The 15,514-nt window shown below is 37.2% G+C and overlaps 1 protein-coding gene across 1 annotated transcript; it reads right to left on the reverse strand.

Moving 5' to 3' along the window:
- Nucleotides 1–266: 266 nt before the first annotated feature.
- Nucleotides 267–3,380, reverse strand: LOC110747651 (BolA-like family protein). Its single transcript, XM_088255800.1, has 3 exons — nt 3,190–3,380; nt 846–868; nt 267–753 (listed from the first exon to the last, which is right to left on the reverse strand). Exons 1-3 carry the CDS (start codon nt 3,250–3,252, stop codon nt 558–560), a joined length of 282 nt encoding a protein of 93 aa, XP_088111926.1. The 5' UTR covers nt 3,253–3,380; the 3' UTR covers nt 267–557.
- Between the last annotated feature and the right edge of the window lie 12,134 nt (nt 3,381–15,514).

Below are 15,514 nucleotides of genomic sequence, written 5' to 3' on the forward strand. Positions count from 1 at the left end.
AATAATCATTTTCTCAAGATAATTACACATCAAAGGAATAATTTTATGAGATTTTAGTATGAAGTATATATTGACTTAATGAGCCATCATTTTTAGCCGAAATCGTATTTTGCACTAAAACCAATTTTTCATATTTTCTAATATTTTTATTTGAATCCAAATTTTTTTTTTTGGGGGGGTGGGTTTGTGTTGTGATTTACATTATAAATTTAAGTAAATGAAGTAATATAAAAATAAATGATAGTAAAAGGGCAAAGACATGTAAATGAAAGTAAAAAGACAAACATTTACTTAAATGCTGAAAATGAAAATAAGGTAGCAATATGCAATATGCAACACCTCCCAAGCTGAGCAAAGGTGCAATATGCAACACCTCCTAAAATAATTAACATGATTTTGTGTGACAAAACAAGAGCAATAAGTATCAACATGTTTTCAATCTGTAACTTAGGAGGTTGGAAGAAAAGAAATTTCATACAGTTTCCCAATCAAATTCTATTCCAAACACTTTCGAGCTTATCAGCTACAGCATATACCTGACCTTCGAAAGACTATGTTTAAGCAGCAGGTTTAGGTTTTTCAGACTCCTGCTGTTGTTTCCACTGCTCTGGTGTCAGAGCTTTCTTTATTGAGAGGGCATGAATCTGTTTCATCTCCTCTTCCAGAGCAGTGTTTACCACCCGATGCCTCTCCAGCAACCTCTTCCCTTCAAACTTCTCCGATACTACCTCAATAGTAAAGCTAGCACCGCATCTGAAACCACATAAATTCAATTGAATAAATAAGAAGTAACTTATCCTGCAGAAAGTTCATAAATTCAAGCTAAACTGCAACAAGTTACTTACCCTCCAGATGTATCAATTACTTCCTGAAATATAAAAGTTCAAAAATAATTAGTACAGAAATACGGGCATAGGAGCAAACATATTGCATGGAATATGAATATGATAATTTGTTGCAAATGAAATATCATCAACAATGCAAAATCAAAGTCTTTCCACGTAATATTTTAAAAAGGATATGGAAGCGATTGTAAGAAAGATGGCCATATAAATGGCCGCCATCTGTTTCTATAGCACTCAATGTAGCATGTTCTCTGCGGTCACTTCCCTTTATTTCACTTTTAAGACTGACCTGCAAACTCAATTCCAGTCGCCATGCATAACAACTTAACTGATCAGAGCATCCAATCAATTTTCAAACTCAGTTGATTCTCATACATACTACTAATAAGGGGAAACATCAGTTTTTGTTTTTCTAAACACAATATTTCTTTTTTGGCTGGATCAATACGATAATTAACCGCAGCCTATGGGAAAATGTTTTTCAAAAGTAGTAGGATGGCAATATGCATTGAGTAATTTGATTGTAACAACTAAAAGAATAAGAAAAAACAAGTAGCCTAATAAAGATGTTTAAAAATAACTCAAAAATCTGAGGACGACATTATTTGACCAAAGCATCCCTGAGAGGAACTTAGAAACCGGTTTGGCTTTTCCTCATGATTAACAATAAATAGTACCAGCAAGGTTATTTCATGCAAAAATTGGAAAAAATCACACTTTTTTCTCTTGTAATTTGGCCTCAATTCCATCTTGTCCCTTTAGTTTGGCCTTGATTCCAATTCTTTGGACCGATTTGGCAGGGGTATAGAAAAGTTGTTGGGTTTTACACTGCAGGAACTAAAGTGTATTGGGGACTAAAGTGGATCATTTAATTGATACTTAGACACGAAAGAATTCATTTTATTGATTTGGGACAAAAAAGAAATGAGTCAAACAAACACCCCAAAAAATGGGTCTTCTGGAATTAGCTCCCACGATTTTCCAGGTAAACAAACACAGCCTGAACTCACAATAAACACTTAAAGATCGCGAACACTAGAAGGATTAGAAACTTAGAGAGGAAAGAATTCATTAGAAATCACACTAAATGACATTCTCTCAAAAGCAAGACAACAGCTCTCGTATATAACACCGAGTTAAATTGCTTATTCTTTTGAGTCCTACTCTTACTAAAAAGATATACAGAATGACACTATAACTCCTGATATCAGATATGCACCAACTTTTTTCTTTATTTTAACCAAGTTCTTCCTCCATGACCAAATTTGGATTCATTCTATAGGCCTACATGCATAACCCAACAACTGCAGAAATCCCCTACGTGCCAACAACATAATCAAGTGTCTACATATGCCTGATGGATGATCCTAATCTTCCTTTAATCGAACTCTAAACTTATAGTGGCTGCTGTTAGACAATTCACAGATGTCATGGTTCAACTAATACAAGGCAAACTAAGATGCAGACTCAGAGTTAGCCATAAATTGCCGTCTCTCCCAGCAGAAGTAAAGTGTAAATAACATTTGAAGACCGTCCCTCCTATTAGCACCATGATTTCCAATATAACCACTCAGAGCATAGTGATCTCAAAGTCCTCAATAACCCTTTCTTACTTTGCTACTTTTCACAGCATATCCACATGTCCGGCCATACCAAGGACACATCCAAAACAAGTCCAACTAAGTTACTTTTCAACAACCGATCTAGAAAAATATCAGCTGCAATGGGCTTCTATTGATCAAAATCTTATCACATACAAGCCAAAGTAAACAACATAAGCATAATATTACGCTAACCAAATCCTCAGGCAGGTTTCAATAGAGCACAAAGAAATGTCCAGGGTCGACCACACTCACTCTTTATTGCTTGTTTTAGGTTAGGGAATTATTATTGGTATCCTTTGCCTCATTTTACTGCCTCACCCAAAATTTAAAAAAAAACAAAAAATATGTTTTCCTTATCAACAGAATCACTGAACATGTAGTTTAGCTTACTTATGATAAATTGATAATGAGCTCCTTCACAAAACTAAGGCAAAGGCCTAAAACCAAACCACACCACAGAAAATAAAGAAATTACCAAACCATCTCTATGTTTGTATTCGAATACATAAAATACTGAATGTAAACCCTAGATTACCGGAACAATCCATTACCAAGGCAAATCAAAGAACCGTTGAAGAATCTGAGGTGAACCCAGTAAGTGGTAAAGTGCTAATTGAACTTAACCTAATTAAAAAGCAATTCAAAGGAAATAGGAGGCGTATATTTATTTATTTTCAATAAAAGAAAAAATTTATATGAAGTATGAGAACAAGGAAAGATTAAAAGACAATAGAGCTTACGAGATGTGCAGGGTTCAACTTTGAGGTCAGTGAAGACTCAACTTGCTCCTTTGTCACTCCCATGTCTCTCTGATTCTTGCTCTCTCTTCTTTCGAAGTTTGGTCACAAACTCTCTGTCTCCAGTTGAAAGCGGAAAAACCAGAGTCGCTTAAATTTGAGATTCTACATCAGACCTAAAAAAAAAAAAAAATCGAGATTCTACTTCGGTGGACTGTATTCAAGGCCCAGTGGAAAGGCCAATTCGGCTAATGAAAGCAATTGCTATTATTTTTCCTTTTTCCTTTTTCATTTTTCTTTTGCTTAAACAAGTTTATTTTATTTTATTTTATAAGACATTTTCTATTGAAATAGGCTGTAATATTCTAAACTCACATACACTACATGGTTACTAATACACGAACTCAGAACCGTGCTTGCGGGAGCAATTTCTCCAAACTAGATGTGGGCACAGATGAGTTTGGAACGGTAAATGGCTCTTCCGTTAACCGTGCTCAACCTTTCGGTAGAGCAATTTCTCTTCCTTTAACCAACCATTAAGCCCTTTAACAGTTCAGTTGGTTAATTGAAAATTCAATTCGGATTAATTCAGTATACCAATAGTACCAATTAATAAAAATACCTATTAATCTTGTAATAAAAATAAAATTGATAACCATTTCCTATAACATAAGTTCATTAATAAATACTCCACAGTATCCAAATAAAAGATAAAATACCAATAATCCAATCTAAGTAAGAAATTAAATATATTAGTTTTAAAGTTACAAGCCAACATAAAACAGATTCCAACAAATTAATCAAAATTTGATGCAAGCTTAAAATTATATCACAAGAAAAAAAAAATAACAATATGAAGAACAATATGAGAGAGAATAATAAAAGGAAAAGCCACGTGTTGGCTTCTTGGCTGGCTGAAGAGAGAAGAAGATGGAATCTTCTTGTTCTTTTAAGTTTAACCTTTCTCTTTGCTGGGTTTGGGCAACTTAGGGAGAGTTTTCAAAATTCAGGGTGACCGGGCTGGGCCGTGCCTGCCCACAGCCCACATTGCATTTTTAAAAGCCACTAATACGTTGACACATGTATATTTTATATTTAAATAATAAATTATTTTTCTTGTTCGGTTCGGTATGGGTTTCCACAGGTTTGGGATATTGTTAATCACTCTTTAACCAAAGGTTTCAGTTCGGATCGGATTGAGAGAATTAAAAAATAAAAAATAAAAATTTAACCAAATCAAACCAAACCATCGATACGGTATAATCGGCAATGGTGGAACCAGGAATTTTTATAGGGGTAGGCAAAATAATTTTTTTTATAGAGGATGATATATATTATAAGCCTTTTTCTCTTGAAACAAATAACATTTTATAAGACAAGCAAATGTAACACAAAAAAGTACAAAATATAAATAAAATCCACTTTTTTTGAAGAATGAATAAATAGTTTTTCCTCTCTTTACCGATCTATTATCATAATGTGACATGATATCCTAACAAGAAATACTAGACACCAAAAATCATATATGCTAATTAATAATTCAAGTTGCAAAAATAAAACATATATCAACAATCTCCAAAAGTTTTCACCCAAACCCTAAATCATAAAAACTTAACAACAACAATTTAAATTGGAAATTGAATATATATAAAAAGAGAAAAACTTATCAAGATTGAAGAACCCACAGAAGATAGGATGGTACAATTTTTTAGAGGAGGAGAGCTATTTCCTCTTGGCTCTTAAGGTTCAAATATAGCTTTTTCGGTGGCTAGAATAAATTTTTTGATGTTTGCTCTTTGTGGGTGTAGCCCAATATCAGTACGATTAGAATAGCTCAAGTTGGTAGACCCTTAGCGTGAGTTCTGCTTCTAATCAAATTTATAAGGTTTGTATTGATGTTTATTATTTCCTATATGCTTTAGGATGAGTGGGCATATTTTAAATAGAAGACTGAGCTATTATTTACTTTACTTAGATTAGGCTATTATTAGTTTGTTATATTAGTGATTAAAAAAAAAAATGCATGTGTGGGCTATATTTATTTGATGCACTGGGTTAAATATTTATTGGAGTAGGAATAAGCTTATAAAATTTAAACTATATTTAATATTTTAGAAATCTTCCCAACCTAGGCATAAGTCCGTCCTTGGCAGTTGGTACGCGAATTTTTTGGTTGAGATGCCCACCCCAACTCTAAACAACTACACTAATTTTTTTTTGGTAGGCTCCGCATGCTATGGATATAAAAAAGGTCATGGTCATATGATTGCCGCAGTAAGCAGAGTACCCCTGTACTCATTAACAAGTTAGGGTTAAAATTGTCGACAGTTGCCCTTCACGAAGACGTGGAACCTTCACTCTTGCCAAAGACGCTTTTGTGAAAACTGGAAGGATTAATATTGAGTATTATCGGTAAGCTTCTTCAATAAATCAAACAAAAAGAAACTACAAAATTAACATAATAAATTATTCTTTGATGTGTATATACTTTTGCAGGTAAATCTCAAGATCCATGGCAAAGCTACCGGAAATATCAAGACAAGCAATATACTATGAAGAATTAAATTTTAATTCATAATACTAGTTTCCAAGTTATGTAAACGTAATAAAGTTATACTTTGATGTTCAGATTATATGTCACACACTTATGTGTCTTTTGTTATCATATGAGGAACCATCTATATTTATGTCATAAAATTTCTATACATGTTTATATATATAATCCTCTTCTATTGAGGGATTCTTCTAATAAAATTATTTGAGGAACACCATTTAGGGTCCTGTATGAATTTTGTTTCAATGATCCAAATCATCTATTTTTTAAGTTTATATTCTGATGCAGCACAAACAAATAGGTTTTCAAGCGAAAATCCTGAAGAACAATAATTTGGAATCCACCAGGAATTTAGAAAGAAATTCTCTTTGAATTATTTGATAAAAATTCAGAATAGTTCAACTAAGCATAATGGTTGACTAAATACATCATTCCCACCCATTGAACTGCCCTGAGGAGTTATTGAAAACTTAACAGAAAATAAACGAAAAGTCTGGAAATTGAATACAATCTTTAAATGCACTTTTGGAAGGCCAAACGACCTCAGAAACCCAAAATTCACCATATGTCAAAGCAAAGCAGTGAGTTGGACTCGTGACGTCGTTCCCTTTTTGAGAAGGTGTTATACGACCCAATCAGAGCTCGGACACCAAATCTGTAAAATCCCACTGCATCCTTTTTCCCTTCTTCACTCCAATTCTTCTTCAATCCATTCAGCAATTTGTTCTACATCAATCCCCTCCACCTCCAAAGAACTCGACCCCGAGTTATGTTCAGGATAAAGGGTTTCATCTTCACGAAACTCATAAAAATCAACAACATTAAAAGTATTGGAAATTCCCATGGAATCTGGTAATTCAATAACATAGGCATTGTCATTGATTCTTTTCAGCACCTTGTAAGGACCATATTTCTTAAGCTTCAGCTTGCTATATGTACCAACAGGGAACCTCTCCTTTCTCAGAAACACCATCACATAATCGCCTTCTTGAAACACCCTAACTCGCCTATGCTTGTCTGCAGCGGCTTTGTACTTAGCATTAGTTTGCTCGAGTTTTTGCTTCACTTCATCACGAACAGCCACCGCTTCTTCAACCAAATTTCCTGCTGCAACACTGATTTTCTGGCCTCTAGGCAACTTCACCAAATCTACAACATGATTAGGCACAACAATATAAACAATGGAAAATGGCGACTTCCCGATTGCACTATGAATTACACTGTTATATGCAAACTCCACATGTTGTAGTGCATAATCCCATTGTTTCGACTTCTCTCCGCAAATGCTTCGCACCATATTTTCCAATGTTCAATTGGTAACCTCAGTCTGGCTGTCTGTTTGAGGATGGGCAGTGCTACTATGATTCAAAGTAGTCCCAAACATTCTCCACAAAGTGATCCAAAAATGGCTCAAAAATTTTGTATCACGGTCAGAAGTTATAGATGTAGGTACTCCATGCAAGCGAACAACCTCCTTGAAAAACAGCTTGGCTATATTGGATGCATCAGCAGTATTCTTGCATGTTATGAAATGCGCCATTTTTGAGAACCGATCAATCACCACAAAAACCGAATCCACACCTCTCTGAGTTCGAGGCAAACCAAGGACAAAATCCATAGCAAGATCCTGCCAAATATCATTAGGAACTAGTAAAAGCATGTATAATCTAGTGTTTTGTACCTGTCCCTTCGAAACCTGACAAATATAGCATTTGCGCACAATTGTTCCAACATCACGCTTCAACTGTGGCCAGTAAAATCTCTCCTCCAATCCTGCTATTGTTTTATCGCGGCCTAAGTGGCCACTCAACCCTCCTCCGTGCAAATCCCAAATGAGCTTCTCCCTTCAGGAGGAAACAGAAATGCATAACTGGTTGCCCTTGAACAAATACCCTTCATTTAGAAAGTAATCTACCTATGGCTCATGATTAGCACATTTAGCCCATATTTACTTGAAATCATCATCATCTTCATATAAATCATTTAGACACTCGAATCCCACCATTTCTTGAGTAAGAGTAACTAACAAAGAAGCCCTTCTACTCAGTGCGTCAGCCACACAATTTGAAGTGCCAGAAGTACGCTTGATAACGAATGAAAATTTCTGCAAAAAAGTCACCCATCTGGCATGCATTTTATCAATATGTTTCTGGCTGTTAATATACTTCAAAGCTTGATGATCTGTAAACAAAACAAATTCCTTCTGAATAAGATAGTGCTCCCATTGTTTCAAAGGCCGAACAACTGCATAAAATTCTTGATCATAAGCACTCCACTTTTGATGAGCGTCGCTCAATTTTTCAGAAAAGAAAGCAATTGGTCTCTTATCTTGAGAAAGCACGGCACCCACTCCCACGCCACTGACATCACATTCAACTTCGAACACCTTCTCAAAATTTGGAAGAGCTAGAATCGGAGCGATGCAAAGTTTTTCTTTCACAAGAGCAAAACTTTTTTCTTGCTCTTCTCCCCAATTGAACCTACCCTTCTTCAAACATGCAGTAATAGGCGCAACAATGGAACTAAAATGCCTCACAAACCTCCTGTAAAAAGTGGCCAATCCATGGAAACTTCGAACTTCAGAGATTGTTTTTGGAGTTGGCCAGTCAAGAATTGCTTTGATCTTCTCGTCATCCACCTGAATACCATTCTCACCAACCACAAAACCCAAAAATAGTAGCTTATTTGTGCAAAAGTACATTTTTTTAAATTCACATATAGCTTATTTTCCTTTAAAACTCCTAAGACTTGTCTCAAATGCACGAGATGCTCTTCTTTTTTGGTGCTATAAATTAAAATATCATCAAAATAAACCACGACAAAAGAGCCAATAAATGGTCGAAGAACCTGATTCATAAGTCTCATTAAGGTGCTAGGTGCATTTGACAATCCGAACGGCATCACCAACCATTCGTATAACCATTCCTTGCTCTTAAACGCTATTTTCCACTCGTTGCCTGACCTGATGCGAATTTGGTGGTATCCGCTGCGCAAATCTAATTTGGAAAACACCTTAGAGCCTTCAAGCACATCCAACATATCTTCCAATCGCAGGATGGGAAATCTATATTTTATTGTAATCTTGTTGATTGCTCAACTATCAACACACATACGCCAAGATTGATCTTTCTTTGGGACAAGAAGGACTGGAACTGCACAGGGACTCAAGCTCTCCCTGTTAAAACCCTTATGTAACAACTCTTCAATCTGCTCTCTTAAGATGTCGTTCTCCTTAGGGCTCATGCGATAATGTGGTAGATTTGGTAGACTAGCTCCAGGTACCAAATCAATGTGGTGTTGTACATCTCTCAACGGCAGCAACTCGTTTGGCAGCTTGTCAGAAATTAGTTCCTAAAATTTTGACAAAATCTGTTGCACTTCAGGAGGAATTACATTTTCTTCTTTGCTGGACTTCAGCAGCCCCTTCAACACCATGGGACAAAAATAATCTACTTCTTTTATTGCCTCATTTAACTCTTGCTCGCTGCTGATCAGAGTTAGAAAACTAGAACTCTTAGTTTTGGGCTCAATTGATTTTTTTGAGGGCACTGTAGTAGCCATCGCAATCTTGTGGTTGTTCCAGGAAAACAAGATCACATTATCTCGACCCTTAAAGGTTGCATCCACATCAAATTGCCAAGGTCGCCCTAACAAGATATGACATGCATCCATATCAATAACATCACATACGACATCATCTCTGTAATGCTTACCAATGGAGAGTGGCACATGGCAAGTCTCAGCAACACGAACTGAAGGTCCTTTTTTAACCCAACCCAGTGAGTAATGGCTGATATGTGGCTCTGTTGGTAGCTGCAAACGCTCCACCAATTTTTTTGACACAAAATTCTCGCAACTCCCATTGTCTACGATCACATCACAAATTTTATTTTTGATTGAACAAAGAGAACGGAAAATGCTGTGTCGCTGCCCTTCCTCTTTTGGTGCCAAAAGAACTTGCTGTAAAACCAAAGTAAGCCTTTCCATTCCCTCCTCAATTGCAAACTCAGCCCCTGTATAATCATCGTCTACAAATTCGTCATTTTCTTCGTCATCACCTTCATGTTCTATAAAATTAGCTTGCCTCCGCTCGGGACAAACGTTGGAACGATGCCCTAGTTTTTGGCATCGGTAACAAATATCCGTCATGGACTTAGCATACGGATTCTCCTTTTGGGGCTGGTTCCAGGTCTGCACTCTATTGGAAGACCGGCTGCTGCCTTCATTGCTACTTTTACTTTGGAGGTTCAACGGTTTTGACGATCCGCCGAAGTTTTGCTGTTGCGTTATCCCCTTGTCACTAGGAAAAGTAGCAACATTTTCTGAATGATTCGTCATGTTCCTACGATAATTAGTTTGGCATTTCTCTTTCTCCAACAACTCAGCCTTTAACGCCATATTAATCGCCTCCTACAAAGTCCACATATTCTGCAAACCAATTTTTTCTTGAATCGAAATTTTCAGGCCATTAATATACCTTGCAACCTTTTGGTGTTCGGTCTCGATCAAATGATTTGGCTCCGCTAGACGCATAAACTCTTCGGTATATTCAGAAACCAAACGATTGCCTTGCGCACAACCGTTGTACATGCAGTACAAAATTTGTTCATAATCAGTAGTTAGGAACCAATCCATCATAAGCTGCTTCATCTTTCACCACATACGAACCCGTTGCTTTCCTTGCCTCTGTCGTGATTTCTGCAACTGATCCCACCATACAACCGCTGTGACTTTCAGACGGAAAGCGACCATCTTCACCATTTTGTTCTATGGAACCTCTATAATTTCAAAGAACCTTTCCACTTCTACCAACCAATCCAAGAAATCTTCAATTTTCAGGTTTCCCCAAAAATTGGGGATTTCGGCTTTAATCCGATAATCACCAAAATTGTTGTGATTACGATGATGTGGATTGTTAACCGGTGGCGGTTCCTCAAGTTCTTCTTCGGACTCCGACAAGCATAACGGCTGACTAAATACATCGTTCCCGCCCATTGAACTGCCCTGGGGAGTTATTGAAAACTTAACATAAAATAAACAGAAAGTCTGTAAATTGAATACAATCTTTAAATGCACTTTTGGAAGGCCAAACGACCTCAGAAGCCCAAAATCCACTATATGACACAGCAAAGCAGTGATTTGGACTCGTGACGTCGTTCCCTTTTTGAGAAGGTATTATGCGACCCATTCAGAGTTCGGACACCAAATCCGTAAATTCCTGCTGCGTCCTTTTTCCCTTCTTCACTCTAATTCTTCTTCAATCCATTCACCCATTTGTTCTACATCACATTCATAGATCATCCTTGCAAAAAATTAGACAAACTAGAAACCATTTTGACATCCAATCGTGTCCTACAAAATCAATGAACACGGTGAGAAAGTACTAAAATTTTCAATAACTCAATTGAGTGGTGAAATGATATCGGATTCAAGTGATTTTTTGTCGAGATGATATTTGAATGAATATCTATAAAATAGACAGTTTGGATTAGTGAAATACAATGCGGAGTAGGCCCTACAAGAGTGTCCCTCAAATAAATTTATTTGAAGGATCCCTCAACGTAAGCTCTCTATATATATGCACAAATATATCTTTAATTACATGCATGAGAATGCAATGTGCATATTTACTTAAAATCTTATTTAAAAGACATTCTTTTTATATAAAAAAAAAAAAATCAACAGTAGACACTAAAGGAGCCATAGGCCACCACATACTTATTAGGCCTCATAAGTTATAACTTAAAACATCACTCGTTAGTGACCCTCATGTATGTGGGAGCAAATATTTCGACTCCAATCGCAAGATGCCAATCGTATGTGGGAGAATATCCTTTAGGTTAATTAATTGAGCCCATTTATTTGGCCAATTAATTAATACTAAAAATAAGGATAATATCTTAAATATAGGATATTATCTTTATTTAATAAGATAATACCACCAATTTAGATATTATCCTAATTAAGAGATATTATCATCATCAAATTAGGAGATTTGATCCCAATCAAATCCCTAATGGACTCAATCTCTATATGTTGCGTCGATTCAGCTGCACCAAAATGGATTTAGCTGCATCCTCAACTTGTGATACTCGCAAGTGCACGAGCCGTTCAGTAGTATAGCATATGTAAGTGCGAGGTCGATTCCACAGGGATTGGTGATTGAATAATCCAATTCAATTTTCCTACACAAAACAGAAAAAAACAGGAAAGAAAATAAATAAAACAAGAAAGAAAGAAAAGAAAATAACTCAAGTAGATAAGTTCCCAAGTTCAATTAGATTAACGGATTGATTCTAGCTAAAGTATGATTGGTGTTTGGTCCCACTACTAGATTTTTGTATTTGCGCGACGAAGGAGTTTTGGTCGCGCAAAGTACATTTGTGTCGCACAAATAGTAATGCGACAGAAGATTCGTCGCCCAAAATATGTCGCGCAAAGATCATAAAGAATGACTTTGCGCGACGAAAATATTCGAATTGTCGCGCAAAATGCACGACGGTAAACCTTCGTTGCACAATATTTCGCGGGACGATGAGATTTTTCGTCGGTCAAAGTTTTGTGCGATGAATATACGTTCGTTGCATTAACATAGCGCGAGGAACCGTAATCGTCACGCTAAAGTAGAGGGACGAGAGTATATTCGTGTCTAAAATATTTGCGCGACAAAACACCGTCGTTGTAAGGACACTGCACGACGACTAACATTCGTCGCGCAGGTATTGTGCGACGAGTGTATTCGTGATTAAAATATTTGCGCGACGAAACATTTTTGTCGCATTTACTTAGAGAGACAAATTCTTTCGTCGCGTAAAATAAAATAAATTCTTTAAAATTTATTTTTACGATTGTGTATTTCCAAAAAAAAATTTGCACGACGGAAATTATCGTCGCGTAAAAAATAAATATATTATTATTAATTTAAAATTAAATTGAATTATTTTGGTAAAAAAAAAATAAATTTGGTTTTTTTTTTAAATTATTATTTTTTAAATAATGAAATGAAATTGCAATTAGAAAAGGTAATAAAGAGAAATATGTAAAATGTTATAACATAATATATTTAGTACAATAGAAATATTTAAAATGTAACTAAGAATGTTAAAATCTAATCAAACAACCCTCCAAGATCTACATTGTCGTCTGGCAAATGCAGCTCGGAGGTCTGGACATTGTTGACAGGGGGAGAGGTGTGGTTGCCATGCTCGGAGGTCGACGGGGGAGTAAAAGGCGGGATTGAAATGCCGGAGTGAGCGAGGGACTGTAGAATATGAGACAAATGACTCTTGAGGTCCGCCACCTCTGCCTTCAAAGCAGTCACCTCTTCATTTGACTCTGATGATTCACGGGGTCTAGGTGGCCGCTGCCTGGCATTCCCCATCCCTCGACAATATGTCCCTGGGCGCCCCCCGAGACTCTGATCCAAGGTTTCAGTCAGGATTTGAAACCCTGCATCTGATGGAGGAACCACGGACTCGAGCGGCGTATCGGGAGGAAGCTGGGAGGCGGACTCCTGAAGAACCAACTGGCTCCTCTCAATCATAGTCGTCTGTTGAACATAACATAAAATATGAATTAAAACATTCATATAATAACTATAAAAACTTGAACGCTTACATAATAATTTAAATTAAAGGCTACTTACATGAAGGGACTCCGCCAACTCATTCCCAGGTCGAACATAAACGTCGCCAAATACGTCAATCTCTGGGAATTTGGACCCCCCCCTTAAATTGAGCAGAAAAAAAAATGTTAGTACGAAAAAAACAAATTAATATTAATGACATATTAAAAAATAAATAAAAATGACTTTATTATTACCTGGCGCCGCACCTCCATCCTATAGGAGAAAGGCCTGGAACCTGAATGGTGGAGAAGAGTCTTCTTCTGCCTATTGCCCTTATTTGCTTTGGCCTTCTTATGTTATACAAAAAATAAAAAGTATTAGTTGAAAGTGAAATGAAATATAAAAAATTAAATACACATTAGTAAGAAACATGTAATAAGTTTCAATTTAATATATAAAAATACCACATAATCGGCCTCTTGAAAATGACCGCAGAGCCACTGCCCACTATCCTCCCGGCCCTCAAGCTCCTTCGGGCAACCCTCTTGAAGAGCAACCTGCGTATCATCATATGCCTGAAAATGGTGATGCAGGTCGCTCTTCCACTGCTTGTATATGTCAACAAAGAGTCTGTTGATGTAGGCCAACAACTCTTCGCCGACGTTCTCCAAATTGTAGTTTGTCTAAAATAAATTCATTACATACATTAAATATTAGAAATAAAATTTGAAGGGAAAAACAATTAAAAGGTATAGAATACATACCGACAGGTGTCCTAACATCTCCATCCGCACCTGATCAGGCATGACCCTCCAGGACTTCCATTTGATCGGGCAATAAGTCCGAACGACGGATCCAATGTCATGGGCCAACGAGCTGTGCTGGTCAGCCGTTGGTGCAGCCCGATGTCGCGCGTCGTATGCGATGTTTATACGACTGTTGTTCACCCGGGTGACTTTGGCCGTCATCAACTGGCGACAGGGTCCTCGGGTGTTCTTCTTGGCTGCAAAGAAATATAAAATTAACATCAAATAACAAATCCTACTAACATTCTTGGTCTGAAACAACTGGAGTTGAAGGAAAATCTTTACCTGGTTGTGACCCCGACGCACTAGCAGCAGATGGCGACGTGGTGTCGGTCGTGCTGGGAGGGCGGTGACGCCGCCTGGCACTAACTGGTTGCGCCACTGATGACTCTGATGACACCGGCGCCTGGGAGACGTGGGGAGAAACTGGCATGTCCTGCGACTGTGCTACACCAGTGGGAGCTGACACCGCAGTCGGGGGAGCTGAACTAGGTGAAGTCATCACCGTCTTACGACGTCTGATATGTTGTGACATCTGATAAGGTCTTACAATTAAAAAAACATCCTTGGCTAAAATTATTATTTTGTAAAAAAAAAAACCTCAAAGCCTAATGAACAACAAATTCAATATTTAAAAAACAAACAGAAACATGTATTCTTTATATGGCAAAAAACAGAAGCACATTTTTTAAAGCAAACAAAATAGAAACATGTATGATATTACAAAAAACAGAAGCACATAATAAAGAAAAATCAAATTGCTGCCCAATTTTGAAATAGTTTGGTTAGTAGCACATAGTTTAAAGCCCCCAAAAATTAATCAAAATACAAAAAACAGCAGCAAATGCTCCAATCAAATCTGAAATCTAACAGCAATACACCTAAAAATTCACAAATCGTACACCACAATGCAATTTCAATACAAAAACAAATCTAAAATAAAAAATACAAATCCAATAAAAAAACAAAATTGAAACAGCAATTTAAACAATTACAAAATAAATATACAAATTGAAACAGCAAAACAATTCCAAACTTAATCCGAAAATTTCTGAAATAAAACTTAAAAATTGAAAAAATATATATCGGGGAGAGTTGGGAAATTTACCAACTGGGTTTCGAGGGAGACCGGAGAGCACGGCAGTTCGGCGGTGGCGAGCGAGACAGAGAGTGGGGGGCCGCCGTCTAACAGGGATGAGCGGAGACGGAGGAGGCGACAGACTGACAGGGGACGGAGGAGAGAGGGACTGAGAGGGATGCGAGGGGACGGAGAAGAGAGGGACTGAGAGGGATAAGTGGGGACAGAGGAGACTGAGAGGGATGAGTGGGGACGGAGGAGAGAGAGCGGGCAGGAGGAGCCACGAAATGCGAGGGATGAGAGGGGTTCGAGGAGAGAGGGAC

Source organism: Prunus avium, chromosome 6 (assembly GCF_965620075.1).
Source record: "Prunus avium chromosome 6, drPruAviu1.hap1.1, whole genome shotgun sequence".
NCBI lineage: Eukaryota > Viridiplantae > Streptophyta > Magnoliopsida > Rosales > Rosaceae > Prunus > Prunus avium.

What these genes read in the sequence shown, in the direction of transcription:
- LOC110747651 (XM_088255800.1), bottom strand. Translation starts at nt 3,252, where the DNA reads ATGGGAGTGACAAAGGAGCAAGTTGAGTCTTCACTGACCTCAAAGTTG. An exon ending in AGTTGAACCCTGCACATCTC is followed by an intron (nt 869 to 3,189) that starts GTAAGCTCTATT and finishes TTTATATTTCAG; the next exon opens with GAAGTAATTGATACATCTGG. An exon ending in GTAATTGATACATCTGGAGG is followed by an intron (nt 754 to 845) that starts GTAAGTAACTTG and finishes ATGTGGTTTCAG; the next exon opens with ATGCGGTGCTAGCTTTACTA.